This window comes from Lithobates pipiens, unplaced genomic scaffold, assembly GCF_037356315.1.
Source record: "Lithobates pipiens isolate NorthernLeopardFrog02 unplaced genomic scaffold, aLitPip1_a1.2 Scaffold_22, whole genome shotgun sequence".
In the NCBI taxonomy this organism is placed as follows: domain Eukaryota; kingdom Metazoa; phylum Chordata; class Amphibia; order Anura; family Ranidae; genus Lithobates; species Lithobates pipiens.
Genome location: NW_027507784.1, coordinates 157,147,190 through 157,170,111, shown reverse-complemented (window position 1 = coordinate 157,170,111; position 22,922 = coordinate 157,147,190). Strand labels below are relative to the sequence as shown.

The 22,922-nt window shown below is 41.6% G+C and overlaps 1 protein-coding gene across 2 annotated transcripts in view; it reads right to left on the bottom strand.

Moving 5' to 3' along the window:
* Positions 1 to 7,967: 7,967 nt before the first annotated feature.
* Positions 7,968 to 22,922, bottom strand: part of CPO (carboxypeptidase O) — a 200,785-nt gene continuing 185,830 nt past the window's right edge. For both annotated transcript variants that reach the window (XM_077448499.1, XM_077448498.1), the window contains exons 10-12: positions 16,018 to 16,220; positions 10,897 to 10,981; positions 7,968 to 8,900 (exon numbers count right to left, since the gene is read on the bottom strand). In XM_077448499.1, the coding sequence (XP_077304625.1) occupies positions 8,635 to 8,900; positions 10,897 to 10,981; positions 16,018 to 16,220 (554 nt within the window). In that variant the 3' untranslated portion in view covers positions 7,968 to 8,634. The remainder of the gene's footprint in view (positions 8,901 to 10,896; positions 10,982 to 16,017; positions 16,221 to 22,922) is intronic.

Below are 22,922 nucleotides of genomic sequence, written 5' to 3'. Positions count from 1 at the left end.
AAATGAACGGACTCGCCCACACATGGAGGAAAGTCTGTTAATTTTTGAGCGTGGCTCCAGGTAGCCTTCAGCGGTGAGATTGACACGTCGCTGGCCCCGTCACCTGGTATGGACTCCATATTAGACCCTTATCCGAGCACGCAACCCGGCCGGTCAGGAAAGGGGGTGGGGACAAGCAAATGCCCCCCCCCTCCTGAGCCATACCAGGCCACGTGCCCTCAACATGGGGGGGTGCTTTGGGGAAGGGGGGCTGCGCAGCCCCCCCACCCCAAAGCACCTTGTCCCCATGTTGATGAGGACAAGGGCCTCTTCCCAACAACCCTGGTCGTTGGTTGTCGGGGTCTGCGGGCGGGGTGCTAATCAGAATCCGACAGCCCCCTTTAATAAGAGGGCCCCCGGATACCGGCCCCCCACCCTATGTGAATGAGTATGGGGTACAATGTACCCCTACCCATTCACCTGTGAAAAAAATGTAAATAAAACACAACACACAAGGGTTAAAAATAATTTATTGCACAGCTCCGGGGGTCTTCTTCCGTCTTGGGGGGTCTTCTCGCTGGACTCCTCCGCTATCTTCTGCTCTTTTTCTAGCTCTTTTACTAGCGGAGGAGCCCGGCTTTCTTCTTCGTCACCGCTGCCGTCCGGGGGTCTTCTTCCAACTTCAGGGGTCTTGTCTCCCTCTTTGGGGGTCTTGTCCCCCTCTTCAGTTCTTCTTGCCGGGCCTCCGCTCCTTCTTCCAGCACTTTTACTGGCGGTGGCCCGGTCTTCTGTCACCGCTGTCTTCGCCGCCTTCTGTTCTTCTCTTCTTCTGTTCTTCTCTTCTTCAGAGGATAAATCAAATATAAAATCATACATTCTTTTGAGGATTAAAGTAGAATCACAGGTCTTCGTATACTTTAAAGGAACTGTAGTAGTTTTAGCTACATACAGTAAGTGGCACTGTGTTCCGGCAGCCGTACAGCAGACTTCCCATTTGCTGCAGGAACTAGGGTCAGCCTGAATGCTTCTTAGCCATTCAGGAGCTTAATATGTTATGCTTTACATCTATTTGACTGTTTTGGTGGGGGCATTTGGTAAAGGCATCGCAATTAGACAATACACCAGAAAAGATCATACTGCCCGACTCTTGTATACATGAGTAGATATGCACTTTTTGTATACATGTACGTATATCCAGCATATACTTAAATATTTAAATGAACCATAATTCTGCATAAAAATACATGTTCTAGTTGATTTTGTAATGATAAAAATATATCAGTATGGTCATCTAAAAACTAAGACTGTTACACTCCATTATCCCACAGGCTAATCACTTAGCAGTGCCTTGATGATATACAAATAATTCAGTCTCGCACTGTATTACCATGCACCAAAAAGAAATAAAAAATTTGCCGCTAGATATGCTAGGACAATAAACAAGATAAAGACCCCTTTCACACTGCTGCCCATAGTGTCGGCCGATATTTTTAGCGGAGTTTACCGTCGGATTTGCAGCGCATTTTGACTGCTAGCGGGCAGCTTTTACCCCCCGCTAGCGGCCGAGAAAGGGTTAAAACCACCCGCAATATGTCACAATAGCTGCGTTTTGCCGGTGTTAATACAACGCTGCCCCATTGATTACAATGGGGAGCAGCTGTGGAGGAGCGGTAAACATACCGCTTCTTCATCGCTCCAAAGAAGCTGCTGGCAGGACTTTTCCTGAAGGCCTGCCAGCGCAACGCTCCAGTGTGAAAGCCCTCTGGGCTTTTACACTGGAGACAAAGGAGCAGCAGTTTGAGGGTGGATTGCAGGTGCTATTTCTAATGATATAGCGCCTGCAAAATGCCCTCAGTGTGAAAGGGGTCTAAATATATACTGTATATGCATATGTAAATATGCTGAATTGTAATTATTGGTAATGAAGGAAAAGGAAAAAAAAAAAAAAACCTTCACCAATGTACATAAGTCCTGAGTGTTTTTTTTTTTTTTTTAAATGGAAATATGTACATGAAAAAAGCATAATGATATTTTAGGAAACCCAAACAAAAAGGTAACAATAATCCAGGTTGCAGGGATGCATTTTTATGTGTGCACATACAGTGCCTTGAAAAAGTATTCACACCCCTTGAACTTTTCCACATTTTATCATGTTACAATCAAAAACGTAAATGTATTTTATTAGGATTTTATGTGATAGACCAGGGCTCAAAATTTCAAGTCTGGAGCTACTAGCCAGGCCTTAAGTTACTAGCCACAATTTGCCCCATCCAACACCTACCCTGCCCCACCCCTAAACGTGCCCTTGCAAAATATCTTATGAAATTACACTTAAATGTTTTATGCAGAATTAAGCTACAAAAATAAATACGAACAACAACTTTAACAAAAAGCATATTTCACTGATCTGACTGTGATAAATAAAATAAGGATAAAATACGATTGGCTATTAAAGGTACTGTACCCCAGTACAGAGAAGAAAAAACAAAATACAAAAAAAAAGCATCTAATGCATCCGGAAATGCATAAAAAATGAGCATGCAGAAATGCATCTGGAATGGATCTTAAGAACACTTTTGTGTAAAATGTGTAAAAAAATGCACAATGTCGCACTACAAAAATGCACTGGTTCCCAATGGAATATGTGCATTCCCATTTTGACAGAATGAATGCATGTGAAAACACAAAAAGTAGCGCAAGCACAACTTTCAAATTGTGCCGCACCAAACTGCATGCTACTGCAGTTACCATGCAGCCTTGGTGGCTGCAACTGATGAATTTTGGGTGCCATTACAAATGAATGGTTCTCTGTGTGTCTCTCAAGGGCAGCACATTAAGGCGCGGTGCAGGAAACCAGCATGAAATGCGATTTTGTCGCAAGGCGTTCTAATGTGAACTGGCCCAACACGATTTAGCAAGCTGCACAGGGGAGGGGGAGGTTCACTGACAAAAATACACTTTAACTGCAAGGGAGTTGCCCTTTCTGCTCCAGCTATCATCAGACCGGATGTAAAGTATGCCATTGGCATGAGAGGTTATAGTGCAGAGGAAGAAATCCTTGACCTGGAACAAGCCTGCAAATACAACTCTAAATGAGAACGTGCCACATAACTGACCTCTAAGGACTCTTGTCGCACAAGAAGCCACCGACATTTCCTGTCATGTCACTCTGATGAAGTTCCTATGAATGATCGCTTTGGCGACACCTTACTGATATCTGGTTGTAATGGGTATAGCGGCTGTCAGTGTCAGTTGTGGTGCATTCACCTCCCTGCCCAAGCCGAGCAGACCCCCCTGAGTCAAGCTGAGCTGATCCCGCCCGAGCTAAGCCAAGCTATACCCAAGTGGACTCGCCCCCTGCCCGAGTCAAGCCAAGCTGAGCCAGCCTGCCTCTCTGCCCAAGCCAAGCGGATCCACCCCCTGCCCAAGTCGAGCTGAGCTTGCCTGCCCAAGCCATGCTAGTACACCTGCCCGCAACATTTTTCCACTCGTCAAATGCGAGTGGAAATTTTGAGGGCTGTGATAGACCAACACAGAGTGGCACATAATTGTGAAATGGAAGGAAAATGATAAATGGTTTTCAATTTTTTTTTTACAGATCAATATGTGAAAAGTGTGGTGTGCATTTGTATTCGCCCATATTCTCAATTGGATTTAGGTCTAGACTTTGACTGGGAAATTCTAACACATAAATATGCTTTGATCTAAACCATTCCATTGTAGCTCTGGCTGTATTTTTAGGGCCATTGTCCTGCTGGAAGGTGAACATCTGCCCCAGTCTCGTGTCTTTTGCATACTCTAATGCCACGTACATACGACCGGACTTTCCGGCAGACTAGGTCCGATGGTCTTCCCGACGGACTTTCGGCAGAGTTCCCATGGACCTTCCAAACGAATGGACTTGTCCACACACGAATGGACTAAGTCCATTCGAAAGTCCGTCCGCTCGTTTTGAATGTGATGACGTAAGACGGGACTAAAAAAGGAAGTTCGACGCAAAGGGAAGCCATTGGCTACTGGCTATTGTGTTTGGTCCGTCGGACCAGCATACAGACAAACAGTTTTCCCGATTGGAACTGAGTCCATCGGACAGATTTGAAACATGTACTATTTCTAGGTCAGTCAGATTTTTTTTTTATGAAAAACAATCATATTAGCCCACACATGATCGGATTGTCAGACGGACTGATTCCTGCTGGAAAGTCCGGTCGTGTGTATGCGGCATAACAGGTTTTCTTCTAAGATTTCCCTATATTTGGCTCCATCCATCTTCCCATCAACTCTGACCGTGCAGTGTTCGTTTTCTGCCACACATAGCGTTTTTCTTTTAGATCACAAAGTTACATTTTGGTCTCATTTGACCAAAGCACCTTCATTCCTCCACATGGCTTCTCACAAACTGCAAACTGGACTTCTTATGGCTTTCTTTCTGCAATAGTTTTTTTCTTGCCACTTTTCCATAAAGACCAGATTTGTGGAGTGTACAACTAATAGTTGTCCTGTGGACAGATTCTGACACCTGAGCTGTGGATCTCTGCAGCTCCTCCAGGGTTACCATGGGCCTTATGGCTGCTTCTCTGACTAATGCTCTCCTCGCTTAGCCTGTCAGTTTAGGTGGACGGCCATGTCTTGGTAGGTTTACAGTTGCAGTTTAAACTTCTCCACAACTTTATCCCTGACCTGTCTGGTGTGTTCCTTGGCCTTCATCATGTTGTTTGTTCACTAAGGTTCTCTAACAAACCTCTGCGGGCTTCACAGAACAGCTGTATTTATACTGAGATTAAATTACACACAGGTGGACTCAATTGGTTCCACTAGACTTTGGTTAGAGGTATCAGATTAAAGGGGGCTGAATACAAATGCACGCCACACTTTTCAGATATTTATTTGCAAAAAAAATTGAAAGCAATTTATGATTTCGATTGGGAGCAGGCTGGAACACACTGGGAAAACAAGGCTGGAAGCACACTGGGACACCAAGGTAACACAAGGCTAGGAACAGCCTGAGACACACTGGAAACACAAGACTGGAAGCAGGCTGGGACAAATTGGGAACACATTAAAAAATGCTAGGGGTTACTGGAGACATAGGAAAACACTATAAGAGAACACAGGAGGTCTGGCTGCTAGCATGTGGACAAGAAATAGAGGAGTATGATACTGCCATGACAACTCATTGCTAAAAATGCTTCCTGTCACAAGGCAGGCAAAAAATCTAAATGTAAATCTTCTAGAAGTATTGAAGAGGTATAAAGTAGCACAATAATTTAAAATAATATTCATACTTGAGTAATGTGTGTGTAAGGCAAAATTGATGAATCAATAGACTCAATATACCTACAGTATTTCACTTAACGTTAAGCTCTGGGCAAAAAAACCTTGCAATATATTCCCCTATAACCACAATGGATATAAATCAACTGTACACCAATGACAAACCCTTGTAAAACTTTGTAAAAATAGCATTGACATCGTTACTGCGTTACACATAGACTGTGCAGAGAGCAGCGCTGCGAGATGGACCCACTAGGCCCACCACTACAGACTTCCTGCAGAAAACTACATGCGTACAGGACTAGTCACCCTACACAAAGAGAGAGCGCAAAATTTATTGTCTTTAACCACTTCAGCCCCGGAAGATTTGCCCCCTTAATGACCAGACCATTTTTTGCGATTAGGCACTGCGTCGTTTTAACTGACGATTGCACGAGTGTGCGACTTTGTACAAAAACAAAATTGATGTCCCTTTTTCCCCACAGCTTTCTTTTGGTGATAATTGATCACCTCTGCAATTTATTTTTTTGGGCGTTATGAAAAAAAAGAGCGACAATTTAAAAAATATATATATATTTTTACTTTTTGCTATAATAAATATCTACCAAATTTTAAAAATATATATATTTCTTCCTCAGTTTATTCTTCTACATACTTTTGGTAAAAAAAAAAAAAAATCCCAATAAGGGTAAATTGATTGGTTTGCACAAAAGTTATAGCATCTACAAAATATCGGCTATATTTTTGGCATTTTTATTATTATTATTTTTTTTACTAGTAATGGCAGTGATCTGCTATTTTTATCGGTACTGCGGCATTGTGGGGGCACAGGTCGAACACTTTTTGGGACCATTGACATTTATACAGCGATCAGTGCTATAAAAATTAACTGATTACTGTATAAATGACACTGGCAAGGGAGGGTTTAATAGTAGGGGGCGATCAAGGGATTAACTGTGTGTCCTAGGGAGTGATTCTAACTGTGGGGGGATGGGACTGCCTGGGTGAGGAGACCAATCATTGTTCATACTTAATATGAACAACAGATCAGTCTCCTTTCCCCTGACAGCACGAAGATCTGTCTGTTTACATTGCAGATCTCCATTCTGTCTCTGTGTAGAGCAATCAGGGGTGCCTGGCTGTCATCGCAACCGCCGAGCACGAGCATCGGCACGCCCCCTAGTGGTCTGAAAGTGAGCTGACGTAAACCTACGACGGCTCGCCCAGGGGTGCCAACCTGCCTCAGTATAACTGCGGCGGCTGGTTGTGAAGTGGTTAACTGGTTCCTGACCTGCTCACATACTTTTACTGCTGCAGAATGGCTCTCCTGGGCAAAATCCCATACGTATATAAACACACAAATCCCTGTTCTGTCAGGGCAGAGGAGACAGATCATGTGTTCCTACTAAGTAGGAACAACGATCTGTCTCCTCCCCTAGTTAGTCCTATCCCCATACAGTTAGAATATGCTGAGGGAACACACATTTAGTCCCTTGATCGCCCCCAAGTGTTAACCCCTTTCCTGCTAGTGACATTTACACAGTAATCAGTGCATATTTATAGAACTGATCACTTTATAAATGTCAATGATCCTGAAAATGTGTCAAAAGTGTCCGATCTGTCCGTCGCAATACCGCTAAAAATCGCAGATCACCACCATTACTAGTATAAAATCAATAAATAATAATATAAAATGCCATAAGTCTTTCCCATAGTTTGTAGACGCTAAAACAATCAATATACGCTTATTGCAATTTTTTTACCAAAAATATGTAGACGAATACATATTGGCCTAAACCGATAAAGCTATTTTTTTGTTTTTTTAATTTTGGTGATATTTATTATTGCAAAAAGTAAAAAATATTGTTTGTTTTTTTCAAAATTGTCACTCTTTTTTTGTTTATAGCGCAAAAAATACAAACCGTAGAGGTGATCAAATACTACCAAAAAAAAGCTCTATTTGTGGGGAAAAAAGGATGCAAATTTTGTTTAGGTACAGCATTGCATGACCACACAATTGTCAGTTAAACCGACGCAGTGCCACATTGTAAAAAGTGCTCTGGTCAGGAAGGGGGTAAAATCTTCCGGGGCTGAAGTGGTTATTAACTGAAAGCTCCTGCACAGAGGCAATATTTCACGCTAGAATTCTGTACTGATATGAAAAAAAAAATACAAAAAAACACAAAGATTCATGCCCCATGTGTTCAGACAATATTTGCTTATCCATGAGTTCAGCTTAAGTCTCTTTAAATATTCGCTTGACCTGCTATTGTGACTATACACACCAAACAGTGTTAAAGCCTCAGCCAGTAACTGGGAGAAATTAATTAATTGGATTCAAGCTAACACCAGCAACGGGCTTGATGAGTAAAATAAGGGAAAGAATTACTTACCATAATTCAGTTAATTTATGACTGTCTGACCAAACTTAGGCTTTGCTTATTAACCTCCGTGACTTACACAGCACATTCAGATGAGTTGCATGATGAAGCCATATGGAATCTGTAGTTGCTTATCTATGGTTCACAGTTTTAAAAATTGCGTAACTTACTCCTAAATTACCCAAGACAAAAGAGAAGTCATGGGATGAGCTTCAACAGCACTCTTGATGCATGCTAATAATTTTTTATTTAAATGGTCTGTTCACCAAGGCAGTACGTATTTTTTCAGTAAAGTGTAGGCTAAAAAAGGAGAATTGACAAGTAACACTCAACAAAAATGTCAACCAGTAATCTTTATTTTTTAAGGAAGTTCATTTGATAAGGTGAAAATCTTAATATAATACAATCACAAGTCGAACATAAGACGTTTAACATTAAGAATATGTATTTAGGCTCACAGTGTACACAGTCATTCGTCGGTGCTCAATGAGGCCCAGTGCAGTTTGAGCTAGGTTCATTGTTTAGCCCCATACACACTATCAGTTTTTCTGAGTTTTTCCTTCTGATTTACCAAAACCATATAATATGAGGTCAAACCTTAGGAGTTTCAATTTGTATGCAATCAGGCAGGCCCTTGCACTATATGGTTTTGGTAAACCTGAAGGAAAAAATCTGCAGAAAAACTGATAGTGTGTATGGAACATTTCACTGATAATTCAAGTTTTTCAGAAAACAGATGTGCTTACGTTATCAGGATTGTGTTATTGTATCTATTCTATTGTGCTTTGCTGTTATTTATAGTCTAAAAACTTACATAATCATTGTTTATTAAAAAGCTCTATAAGAGCTCACTTGATTCTGATTATTTTGCTCTTTGAATCATTTTGCTTGACAAGTAAGCAGTATCACAATAACTGAGTATACTGGATATTGAATTTCAATTCAGGTTTAAAAGAAAACACCTTTATTTATAACTTGAATATTGAATTCATCAATAAAGCTATACCAGTAATTTAACTCCTGCATTAAGGAGAAGGACAACCGGATAAAGCATGTAAACATTTGGAGATGCCTTATTAGGAAAATATTTGTCATTTACATATTCTATGATGGTCAGTACTGCAGCCATTGTTTCTTCACACGTTGGTTGGATTTGGTCCTCTGGCAATATAAACTTATGAGTACCATTGTCTCTTAACTCTATAGTATAAGAGAATTCAATCCCTAGGTCGTGGACCCAGTCTTGAGATGTTCCAGATGCTTCATCTGCAGAAAGAGTTAAAATCGATGTAAACCTAATGTGTGACAATTAATATTTACAAAAGTTTGGTTATTCTTTAATAACTAGTTTAACTATTAATTACGTATTTGATAAATAAGAAAGAATAGATTTTGTAGGGACTTCTGGCCATTTCCTGACATGACATCACTGAGCTTTTTAGCACAATGATGGACATATAGGAAGTGGCCAGAAGTCAATGTCAGAAGGAATTTAATTTGCCTTCTAGTGTTTTGTTTCTTCTAGTTTTTTTTTTAATCAGTCATTTGTATCAGGCGGTCGGGAGATAGGAGATAAGTGGGCCTTGCATTTTTCATGCATTAACTATACGGTTATCATAAAACTCAATCATTGACCTTATATATTCAAAACTTCTATGGCAATCTGTTGCTAGCAGTGCTTTGAAGCCATTTTTTTCCTTTTTTTTTGTTGTAGAACCATAATAATATATTTATGGTGTCAGCTTACCACTATGTCTGCCACTTATGATTGGGAAACTAGAATGGTTTTGGGTCAGATATAAATATATATATATATAGAGAGAGAGAGAGATACTATATTTTAAACTGATAGTTATGATCTATTTTTTCTTTATAAATACGCAACTTTTTTTAAAATAATAAACAATATATTTAATTTTAATTACATTTTAAATTTTCATTTAATTTTACATTTTAAAATAAGTTTACATTTAAATTAAATTTTCATTAAATTTAAAATGTAATTTAATGAACAATAAAAGGTTCCTTAAACACTATCGGGTACCTAAAGAGACAGCATAAAAAAGCAGCTTACATGACAGCTTACTTTGTCTGACTGAAACCCTGGACTTAGCTGTCTGATAATACATCAGTCACTGTTGTGATGACTCCTTAAAGTCAAACTCCATCCAAAAGGGGAAGCTCCGCTTGTTTGCATCCTTTTCCCCTTCACTGCCACATTTGGGACTTATTGGTGGGGAGCAGGCACCTGGTTTTGACAGGTACCCGCTTCCACTTCCGGCTCAGATTGGCGTGGTGAAAGTTCGCCCCTCCTTCCCAGGCATTGAAGAATCAGCTCAGTAGAGGGCAGGTAAATGTTCTTATATTAAAAGTCAGCAGCTACAGTATTTGTAGTTTCTGACTTACATTTTTTTTTTTTTCTGAAGGAGCCTAGAGCTCCTCTTTTAAGTTTTGTAAACAATATGCTTATTTCAGCAATGGTGAAAGTGATACAATGCTTCACATGTGAAAAGTCCTGAAGACTACATAATATTACAATATTTGCTTGACTTAAAAGAATAAGGAGAAGTAATTTTATTTTCTTTTTTTTCGCCTCAAACATAATAAGTTAAATAAAATATTGTACAACATCTATATATTCCTTTTATGTAACCAAATAGCTGCATGCCAAATACAAGAGACAGCAAGCGCGGTAAGGGCATGTGTGGATAGGCTTTGACCTATGTAGATCAGCTTGCCTTTGACATCCGTTTGAAATCTCAGATAATTCAGAATTCATTGACAGGTACGTTTGACCGACAGTTATCCTCCTTCTGACATGCAAACGGCTGCATTTGCATTCCCATAGACTTGTCTGGGCAGTGAAGTGGTTCTGATGCAAACAAAAGCCTATTGACACAGACCCTTAATGAGCTCCATATACATGAACAGGCTATAACGCCTTAGATAATATACACTTCTGTATCACACTGAAGATGATATCTCTCAAAGGCAAATTAAATTGCTTTTTTTGTATACTGACTCTTGTACCATACTTAAAATTATAGACTTAAGCCCCATACACACTATCAGATTTTCTGCTGATTTTTTTCCTTCAGATTTACCAAAACCATATAATATGAGGTCAAATCTTATAAGTTTCAATTTGCATGCAATCAGGCAGGCCCTTGCACTACATGGTTTTGGTAAATCTGACAAAAATCAGCAGAAAATCTGATAGTGTGTTATGGGGCTTTACAAAGCTTTAAATGAATCCACTTACATAGAAGATTTGCAAAACTTCCCACTCTATAAACTGTGCTGTGCTTTTTCTTCAGCTCTGATGCTGCCATCTGTGCAACCTTGATCTGTAAAAAGAAGTATATTTTGAAAAAATGTACTGCCGTGTTTTTTTTCATAACACTCGTAGTTGAAATGCAAATTAGATAAGGGTAAGAATTGTAACTGCACTTAGGCAATTTCTGCCAGTGTATAATTTTCAGTCATGCTGTTGCAGATCTTTAAACACATGGCAGTGAGTATAGACAGCTGCACAGATTGTGGGGACAGTTTATAATGAAGAATATTCCAGAACTGATTGCTCACAGGGATCCATAAAAAGTGTAAATATTTATGCAATGATTACATTATTCTTGGACCTGGTTAACCACTTTCTGACCACCTCACACAGATATAAGGTGGCAGAAGGGCAAGTACAGGCAGATTAACGTACCTGTACGTGGCCCTTTAAGAGGCGGCCTGCGGGGCGTGTGCGCTCCTGCCAGGAGCTCCGTGACAGTGATCGCGGGTCCCGCAGACTCGATGTCCGCGGGGATACCCGCGGTCGTCTCACAGTGAGGAAGAACAGGAAGATGCTAATGTAAACAAGCATTTCCCAATTCTGCCTAATGACACTGTCACTGATCACAGCTGTAATCGGGAGCGGTGATCAGTGTAGTGTCACGCACAGCCCCTCCCCCCACAGTTAGAATCACTCCCTAGGACACACTTAACCCCTACTGCACCACCTAATGGTTAATCCCTTCACTGCCAGTCACATTTATACACTAATCAGTGCATTTTTAATTGCACTGATCGCTGTATAAATGTGAATGGTCCCAAAGTCGTGCCAAAATTGTCTGTGTCCACCATAATGTCGCAGTCATGATAAAAATCGCTGCCATTACTAGAAAAAAAATTATCACTAAAAATGCCATAAAGCAATCCCCTATTTTGTAGACGCTATCCAATCAATAATTGCTTATTGCGATTTTCTTTTTTACCAAAAATATGTAGAAGAATACGTATTGGCCTAAACTGAGGAAAAAAAAATGTTTTATATATTTTTTGGGGATATATATTATTGCAAAAAGTAAAAAATAATGCTTGACACAATTTTTTTCTTTAAAGCGCAAAAAATAAAAACCGCAGAGGTGATCAAATACCACCAAAAAAAAGGTCTATTTGTGGGGCATCGCACGACTGCACACTTGTCAGTTAAATCGACTCAGTGCCGAATCGCAAAAAACACTCCGGTCGTTAGCCAGCTTAAGTGGTTAAAAGAGAAGTGCAGGAGTATAAAATAATAAAAAAAATCTAAATAATCAATCTAAGCAGCAACTGTCTCCTGCCACCTTTATGGTGAGAACTGAGCGATCAAAGATCGCTGGACACTCATTGCTCAGGTTCTTTCTGAGCACAGAGCGGTGACTGACAGTCACTGCTTTGTGCCCTTCCCCACCAGCGCTTATTGGAGCACTGGACTGTGCAAAGGGTGGGAGCTGCTGGCTCAGGCTCTCATTAGTGACCTGAGAGGCTAAGCCAGCTGCAGGTCAGGCATCTGGGTGGACCCAACATTATTATCGGGCATCCCTGCAGAGCCTGGACCAGCTCTGGGACATCAGCCGACAGCGAACTTTAATCCACTGTCATGAAAAATTTGACTCCCGCGCTTATGGTACAAATGAAAATTAAATGTAAAATATGTGAAGAGCTGCAGCCTCTATCAATAAATTTACCCTATGATAAATCTAGAGAAATGTGAAAAAAAGGAAGGATAGATATGGCGCTGCTCTTATTAAGAGGTAATTTGCAACCTCTAGATACTTGAGGGGTGTGTATACCACAGTTGCATATAATGAAAAAAGTGCAGAAAATAAGAAATGTAAAGCCTACTGTGTACACTTTCTGATCGCTTATTTATAATGCATACTGTGAGTTTAATGGCAGTGGTTTCATAATTATACAGCTGCAGCAGCTGCAGGGCTCTAATGAGGAAAGCTACTAGGCCTGCACCCCCCTTTAGACATGTTCTTTTTGGGAGTATCTCAACAAAAATATAATTTTTATTACAGGGGATGCCTGAAATTTGACTTGTATCTTAGTGCAGACTTCTGGGAAAATTGGTGAGCCAATCACGCAAGAAGGAAATTATGTTTCTGGGGGGCAGTCTATACACATTCTGTGTACAGAACACCTCCAGTTAGCCATATTGCATTGCATTTTTTGAAAATTACAGCGGCTGTAGATTGAAAAAGAAAGGACATTTTTAATAGCATTGAATTACAATATGACTTGTGTCGCAATTGTATATGCTATATTATTTTTTGTTTCTTTGCTACTTTTTTTTCCCCCACAAAAGTGGCGTTACCCTTTAAGCTACCAATAGGTGAAACCTTGTGAGCTGCCACACTAAACCTAAAATAACCTAAATTAACACAAAGAAGATTTAATCAGCTGCCCGCACTTCCCCAAAATTTAATAATACAATATATATGACATTTATATCAGCATTGTTTTAATTAATGTATATTAGCGCTGCAAGGTGTGTCCTTTAACCACTAGAGATCCGCGCTATAGCCGAATGACGGCTACAGCGCGAACCTGCTTTGCCGGGACTACGTCTATTGAGGGGGCACGCGCAGCGCGCTCTGTGATCAGCGAGTCTATGAGACTCGCCTGATCATGGATCGGAGCAAGGGGTCGATCCCGACCCCTTACCACGTGATCAGCTGTCAGCCAATGACAGCTGATCATGTGACAAAACAGAGCCGTAATCGAAAAAAAAAATGATCACCGGCGGCTGTGATCGGGACATCAGTCCCGATCACGGCCAGCTTATCAGTGCCCACCTGCCCCCTGCCAGTGCCACCTAACTAATAAAAAGTGCCCCCCATCAGTGCCACCCATCAGTGCCCATAGTGCCACCCATCAGTGCCCACAGTGCCACCTATCAGTGCCCATAGTGCCACCTATCAGTGCCTAAAATCTGCCTCACCAACAGTGCTGCACCCCAGTGCCACATATCCGCGGCCCATCAGTGTCATCTACCAGTGCCCAGCAGTGCCACCTATCAGAGCCACCTATCAGTGCCACCTCTCAGTGCCCATCAGTCCCATCTATCAGTGGTACCTATCAGTGCCCCTTAGTGCCACCCATCCGTGCCACCCATCAGTGCCCATCTTTGCCCATCAGTGCCGCCTTATCTGTGCCCATCAGTATTGCCTTATCTGTGCCACCTTAACTGTGCCTATTAGTGCCCACCAGTGCAGCCTATCAATGCCCACCAGTGCCACCTCATCAGCGCTTTTCAATGAAGGAGAAAAATGACCTGTTTGCAAAATTTTATAACAAACTAAGAACATTTTTTTTTATTTTTTTTCTATTTTGCATATTTTTTGTTTGTTAAGCAAAAAATAAAACTCCCAGCTGTAATTAAATTCCACCAAAAGAAAGCTCTATTTGTGGGAAAAAAATGATAAAAATTTCATTTGGGTACAGTGTTGTATGACCGCGCAATTGTGATTCAAAGTGCATCAGCGCTGAAAGCTGAAAATTGGTCTGGGCAGGAGGGGGGTTTAAGTGCCCAGTAAGAAAGTGGTTAAGATGCAGCAAAGCAATAAGGTAAACTTCCCAGTGACAGACTTGTTCATTGCATGCAGATATTTTGCATCACAATAGAGAATCTGGTTTGCAACCAAATACTGCCTAGTCCTTTTCCTACAGAGAAAAGGGAATGATTTTATTTTTATTTTTTGTGCCAAGTGCTACATCACTATGCAGGATGAATTGGATGGCAGCGCACTCAGGCAATGTACTAAGCAGATTACTTATTTTTTATTGTCTATGAGAGATGAATTATAATTGCACACCATAACTTCTTTTAAAAATAATAGTGTGAACACTAATGCAACCATTTCTTATATTGCAATGAATTTGTTTGCAAAAAATTATGGATACCAATTCCTAAAAAAAAGTACTGTATATGTCATATGCTGCACACAGACTTCACTTTTAGGCTGGGTTCACACTATTGCGAATTGGATGCAATTTTTCCCCACATCCAATTTGCATGTCAGGAGATCGTAATCGGCTCTCTATGGAGCCGGTTCACATATCTCTGGAGCAACTCTGGAGTGAATTGCATAGGAGTCCCGTGCGTCTTCTGGTCCGTTTCAGGTCCGAATTCAGCCAAAAATTCTGACTGAATTCGGACATGAAACGGTGAACAGAGACGCACCAGGCCCCTGCAGTGAGTGGCTCCGTGCTGCAATGTGAACCCAGCCTTACTCTGTACATTTAATAGAGTAGTTCTCTTGATAATATAGGTACAAATTAAAATACACTATATGCTGGAAATGTTGTGGTGACCAGACCATCAAACCAATGTGAACACTCCTCCAATTAGGTTTAGGTGTTTCCAGTAAAGTTGCATGTTGTACAGCATATGAAAACTTTTTAGACAATTGTGCCACAGCCTTGTGGTAAACAGTTTTTCTGTTTCAGCATGACTACCCCTGAGCACCAATTCAAGTGCATAAAGACATGGATTGATGAGTTTGATGTGGAAGAACTCAAATGACCTGCACAGAGCCCTAACCTATGGGAGGAGTTCAGATGTCAAAAATGAACTCTATCTTCTTCTCTATCTTCTAATGCTCTTTTGGCTGTATGGCCACACATTTCCATAAAAACACTCCAGCATCTTGTTAAAACCTTTCCCAAATGAGAGGAAGATATATAATTACAGCCACAAGGGGTCCAACCCCAGATTAATGCCCATGGTTTTGGCATGGGAGGTCCCAACAAGCTTATATGTGGGATGGGTAGGTTATCACAATAACGCATATAATGCAAATAAAAAGCACTGAAAATGTAATTAGAATATTATGTTTTAAATATAAAAAGCAGCTGTAAACATGATATATTTCCAAAAGAGAGTCCTTGTCACTTTTACAGTATTTACTACAAAGACAAAGCCATGATGCAAGCACTGTCACGTCTATAAAATAACAAGACAAAGTCTCAGTTTTCAAGTTTAAAGCATGCCTATAAATACTTATCCGACTACTATGATTCCATGCCTACAAAAATGACAAATAAGATTTAGAAAAATACGACTTGCCGTTTCATTATAGCTTTTTGGTAGGTCTCTGGTGTAGCCATAAGCAGTCAGGATGTATTGACTGTATGAGTGCATTGTCAGGAAGCATATAATGTCTGATTTTCTCTCCTCCACGAAATCCACCACTGCTTTAGTCTCTGGTTCAGATACAGGTGAACTTCCGCAATAAGAGTTGTCCGAGCAATTTTTGGATGATCCAAGATCTGCAAACACCAGAGTGAAATTAATATACAATTCCAGGCAACAAGTTAAAGCATTCAGGGAGCTAATATTGGTATCCAGAAAATGCTGCAATTGTACTTAAATCAAAATATTCAAGTGATTTACTTTAATCTGAGTTGTGCGTAATCCCCTTTTAGATTTCAACAGGCAGCTAACAAGGTCCACTGGAGGCAGTAGGAATATAATTTGCAATGCCTGTACTGTGTAACATTGTTTCTGTGTCCTCTTCCTGCACACACCAACCGCATTCCAACTTCCAAAACAACAACATTGTACTGGTGTATTTTTTCATAGACTTTCTGTATTAGAGAGGTAAAAAGGGTGTTTCAGTATACCGAGCTGGTGTGTTTATTGCCACGTACACACGACCAAACTTTCCAGCAGACAAGGTTCGACGCAAGGGAAGCTATTGGCTACTGGCTATTGAACTTCCCTTTTTAGTCCTGTCTTATGTCATCACGTTCAAAATGAACGGAATTTCGAAGGGACTTAGTCCATTCATGTGTGGGCAAGACCGTTCGTTTGGAAGGTCCGTCGGAACTCCGCTGAAAGTCTGTCGGGAAGACCATCGGACCTAGTCTGCCGGAAAGTCCGGTCGTGTACGCGGCATAAGGATTTGCTCAGGTTGTGAATGCTTAGTCCTCAAGAAAGTTTACAAGATGTTGCTAGGTATTTATTGGCTTACATTGAGGGTCATATGAATTTCAAGATGGGACTAGGCATTGTGACTAGAAGGACCTTGACGTAGGAAAGAATTTTGTAGAAGCATGATATCTTAAAGTGGTTGTATACTCAAATTTTTAACTTTTACCTACAGGAAAGCCTATAATAAGGCTTACCTGTAGGTAAAAAAAATATCTCCTAAACCTATACGGTTTAGGAGATATTCCCCTCGGTATGCGCCGCTGACTGCTGCGGCGCATGCGCACAAGGGGATTCTCGGCCTGAAAATCCGGCAGTGGCTGACCGGCCGGAATGAAATCTCCCGCGCGCATGCGCGGGAGTGACGATATCACGGCTCCGGCCACTCACAGCGCCGGAGCCGCGATACCCGGAAGAAACGCAGAGGGAGCATGTCAGCTCCCTCGGCGTGGATCGGGCCAGATGTCGGGGCCTCGTTCTAAGGTAAGTATTTCATAATGAGCTAGTATGCGGTGCATACTAGCTCATTATGCCTTTTGCTTTGCAGGTTTAAAAAAAATAAAATAAATTGCGGGTTTACTACCGCTTTAATTGCATATATCCTGTCAAACCAGAATATTGTGGAACAATGCCAGGCATAAAGCAAGTGGGGAGGGTAATACCCTTTTAAGCATTTTTTACTCACCTAAATCTGCTTTCTGTGTCCTTCGCCAATGGCTTTTCTGTTTTTGGAGAGCCGGCGCTACAGTCCATGCCTGAGCTTACTGGTCACCTCTTCAAAACATCATCACAGTGATGCAGTCTTTTGGATCATGAGAGAACCCCACCTCTGTACAGCCAAAAAAAAAATGTCCACGTCACCCAGGCATTGATGTGGACATCAGAAAAAGGACTCTTATCTTCTGCAGGGAAAAGGATAAAGACCCAGGACCAAGGATTTAGGTGAGTATTTGGGGCTTTTAGAAAAATACTTTCGATTTTTTACCCCAAATGTCACACAGTTTGATGCAGTGACCTGAGATCTCCACACTGATTCATAAGCTTAAAGCTGGCTTTACACCTTTGCGTTGCCACACTGCATGGTGCCACAGCATGCACACATTAGTGCACTGCAATGGCATTAACTACTTTACGTTGTGGTGCACTGCATCAGTAAAAAAGGGTCAAGTTCAGTTTTCGGTGTGCTGGGGTGCATTTAAAATGAATTGGCTGCCTTAGAGTGCTACACATTAACTCAAGGCTTAACGTACATGCACTAAAGACCTGTGAACCTGTAAAAGCTGCACGGAAAAAATAGAGGCTACCACTGCTAACCTACTTTTGAAAACACTAGATGCCTGGCTATTGCTAGTACTTTTTAATTCCTGACCTGGAAAAAGTATGTTTTGAGCCAAAACTCCATATGTAGACCTATTCTAGGCCAGTGACTCAATATTGAAAATGATGGATCAATGTAACAACCAGACAAGGAAAGGACAAGGATATGTGTACAAGGGGAGTTCATGTAATGTATAACAATGCTACAGACACCATACTAACTAATGTACTTTATAATTATATTCCTGGTTATGACAAGCTAGCAATTACTATGGGTACCATGTTATATACGTTGTATACTTCAGTTGACCCCTCGGTTAGTATGGGGGATTTTCGAAAAACAGAACGCCATTAACATTCAACATGCTATAACATTATACTGTATATATTTTTTACACTCTGTATATCTAGTTTGTTTAATTTCATTGTTTGTTCTCCCATTTAGTTAGTCTTTCTTTTGATGTTACTGAAGAAGCGCAAGGCGGTCAACATTGTAGAGCCTAGGATATGCTATTCAGTCAACTCTGCTACTCAGCCCTACTTCTGGATCTAATTATGATCATGGAATGTTTGTTCTTCGCTTCCAAGTTTTTATGTTTTTCCAGTGGCTTTGTACAGTATGAATTGTATAACTCTTTTGTACTGATTTTTCTAATGTGGATAATTTTAATGTATTTTTTCTAAATGTATTAATAAACTTTTTAACATAATTACTACCTATTGGGTTATGCCTAAAAAGTCCAAGCCTTCCATTCCAAATTTCTGGCACCATGCCAACTAATGTGCTGATCTCCAAGTCCTGGTCTTAAAATAACTATTTATATTAAGTAATCTGTACCACTCAACAGTTGTAAAGTGGTACAGATTACTTAACCACTTTCAGACCGGACCATTTTGCTGGTAAATGACCAGAGGTCTTTTTACAATTTGGCACTGCGCTGCTTTAACTGGTAATTGCGCGGTCATGCAATGTTGTACCCAAACAAAATTTGCGTCCTTTTCTTCCCACAAATAGAGCTTTCTTTTGATGGTATTTGATTGCCTCTGCGATTTTTATTTTTTGCGATATAAACGTAAAAAGACCGCAAATTTTGAAAAAAAATGATATTTTCTACTTTTTGTTATTAGAAAAATCCAATAAACTCAATTTTAGTCATACATTTAGGCCAAAATGTATTCAGCCACATGTCTTTGGTAAAAAAAAAGTCAATAATTGTATATTTATTGGTTTGCGCAAAAGTTGTCACATCTACAAACTAAGGTACGTTTTCTGGAATTTACGCAGCTTTTAGTTTACGACTGCCTATCTCATTTCTTGAGGTGCTAAAATGACAGGGCAGTACAAAACCCCCCCAAATGACCCCATTTTGGAAAGTAGACCCCCTAAGGAAATTGATAAGAGGCATGTTGAGCCCATTGAATATTTTATTTTTTTGCCTCAAGCGATTGAATAATGACAAAAAAAAAATTTTTTTTTTTTTTTTTACACAAAGTTGTCACTAAATGATATATTGCTCACACATGCTATGGGCGTATGTGAAATGACACCCCAAAATAAATTCTGCTGCTTCTCCTGAGTACGGGGATACCACATATGTGGGACTTTTTGGGAGCCTAGCCGCGTACAGGGCCCCGAAAACCAAGCACCGCCTTCAGGCTTTCTAAGGGCGTAAATTTTTGATTTCACGCCTCACTACCTATTACAGTTTTGAAGGCCATAAAATGCCAAGATGGCACAAAACCCCCACAAATGACCCCATTTTAGAAAGTAGACACCCCAAGCTATTTGCTGAGAGGCATGTTGAGTCCATGGAATATTTTATATTTTGCCACAAGTTGCGGGAAAATTACAAACTTTTTTTTTTTTTTTTTTTTTTTCACAAAGTTGTCACTAAATGATATATTGCTCATGCATGCCATGGGCATATGTGAAATGACACCCCAAAATAAATTCTGCTGCTTCTCCTGAGTACGGGGATACCACATATGTGGGACTTTTTGGGAGCCTAGCCGCGTACGGGGCCCCGAAAACCAAGCACCGCCTTCAGGCTTTCTAAGGGCGTAATTTTTTGAGTTCACTTCTCACTACCTATTACAGTTTTGAAGGCCATAAAATGCCAAGATGGCACAAAACCCCCACAAATGACCCCATTTTAGAAAGTAGACACCCCAAGCTATTTGCTGAGAGGCATGTTGAGTCCATGGAATATTTTATATTTTGCCACAAGTTGCGGGAAAATTACAAACTTTTTTTTTTTTTTTTTTTTTTTCACAAAGTTGTCACTAAATGATATATTGCTCATGCATGCCATGGGCATATGTGAAATGACACCCCAAAATAAATTCTGCTGCTTCTCCTGAGTACGGGGATACCACATATGTGGGACTTTTTGGGAGCCTAGCCGCGTACGGGGCCCCGAAAACCAAGCACCGCCTTCAGGCTTTCTAAGGGCGTAATTTTTTGAGTTCACTTCTCACTACCTATTACAGTTTTGAAGGCCATAAAATGCCAAGATGGCACAAAACCCCCACAAATGACCCCATTTTAGAAAGTAGACACCCCAAGCTATTTGCTGAGAGGCATGTTGAGTCCATGGAATATTTTATATTTTGCCACAAGTTGCGGGAAAATTACAAACTTTTTTTTTTTTTCACAAAGTTGTCACTAAATGATATATTGCTCACGCATGCCATGGGCATATGTGAAATGACACCCCAAAATAAATTCTGCTGCTTCTCCTGAGTACGGGGATACCACATATGTGGGACTTTTTGGGAGCCTAGCCGCGTACGGGGCCCCAAAAACCAAGCACCGCCTTCAGGCTTTCTAAGGGCGTTACAGTTTTGAAGGCCATAAAATGCCAAGATGGCACAAACCCCCCCCCCCAAATGACCCCATTTTAGAAAGTAGACACCCCTAAATTTAGGGGTACACTAGTGAGACTAGGTAATAAATGGCGGGTGCCCTGAAACTATAAAAAAATAACTAACCAACCAGCGTCACCTGTAACAGTTATATGGTGATCACTGGTGAAAGGGTTAACTAGGGGGCAATCAGGGGGCTTTATGCGGTAGTATATGGGGGTCCCTGGCGCTATAAAAAGCTGCGGCGAACCTAAATACCTACCTGCCTAACTAGCGTCACCTGTGACACTAATACAGCGATCAGAAAAACGATCGCTTATTAGGCTGGGTTCACACTGGAGCGATGCGGGAACGCCACGAATGCGCGGCGGGTTCCCGCATCGCATGCCTCCCGGCGGCAGTTCACACTGCCCTATGCGAACTGCTGGGAGTGTCAGTGAAATGTTAATGACACCCCCAGATCAGTTCGCATATCGCAGTGCGATCTGCAAACTTGGATCGCATGGTGTGAACACCCATGCGATCCGATTCTGCTGCGGACCAAAAAAAGGGTCCCGTGCGAGTTTGCGGCGGGTGCGGCGGGTGCGACACGAATTCAGCCATACTATCTGTATAGCTGAACTCGAATCGCACAGAGATCGGATGTGATTTGCACTGCAGTGCGGTGCGAATCACATCCGTTCTCATAAACCGCTGCAATGTGAACCCAGCCTTAGTGACACTGGCGACGGGGGGTGATCACGGGGTTAAACCTTTATTGGGGGGGTTAGGGGGGTACCTTAGAACTAAAGGGGGCTAACCCTAACTGCCCTAACAGTTATTAGTCACAAATGACACCTGCCGGGTGATCAGGGGGTTAAACCTTTATTAGGTAATAAATGGCGGGTGCCCTGAAACTATAAAAAAATAACTAACCAACCAGCGTCACCTGTAACAGTTATATGGTGATCACTGGTGAAAGGGTTAACTAGGGGGCAATCAGGGGGCTTTATGCGGTAGTATATGGGGGTCCCTAGCGCTATAAAAAGCTGCGGCGAACCTAAATACCTACCTGCCTAACTAGCGTCACCTGTGACACTAATACGGCGATCAGAAAAATGATCGCTTATTAGGCTGGGTTCACACTGGAGCGATGCGGAAACGCCGCGAATCCGCGGCGGGTTCCCGCATCGCATGCCTCCCGGCGGCAGTTCACACTGCCCTATGCGAACTGCTGGGAGTGTCAGTGAAATGTTACTGACACCCCCAGATCAGTTCGCATATCGCAGTGCGATCTGCAAACTCGGATCGCATGGTGTGAACACCCATGCGATCCGATTCTGCTGCGGGCCAAAAAAAGGGTCCCGTGCGAATTTGCGGCGGGTGCGGCGGGTGTGGCGGGTGCGGCGGGTGCGGCGAATGGCTGAACTCGAATCGCACAGAGATCGGATGTGATTTGCACTGCAGTGCGGTGCGAATCACATTCGTTCTCATAAACCGCTGCAATGTGAACCCAGCCTTAGTGACACTGGCGACGGGGGGTGATCACGGGGTTAAACCTTTATTGGGGGGGTTAGGGGGGTACATTAGAACTAAAGGGGGCTAACCCTAACTGCCCTAACAGTTATTACAGTCACAAATGACACCAATGCAAAAAAAAAAATGACATTGGTGTCACTGTGACTGGGGGGCAGGGGTAATTGGGGGGGTGATCGGGGGGTAAAGGGGGGGTGTGAGTGTGCCTGGCATGTTCTACTGTGTGTGGGATGTGTTGGTGCAACTCACTGATCCGCTCTCCTCCGTGTCGGAACGAAAAATACCGACACGGAGGAGAGAATACATCACTTCCTCTCCTGTGTTTACATTACAGGAGAGGAAGT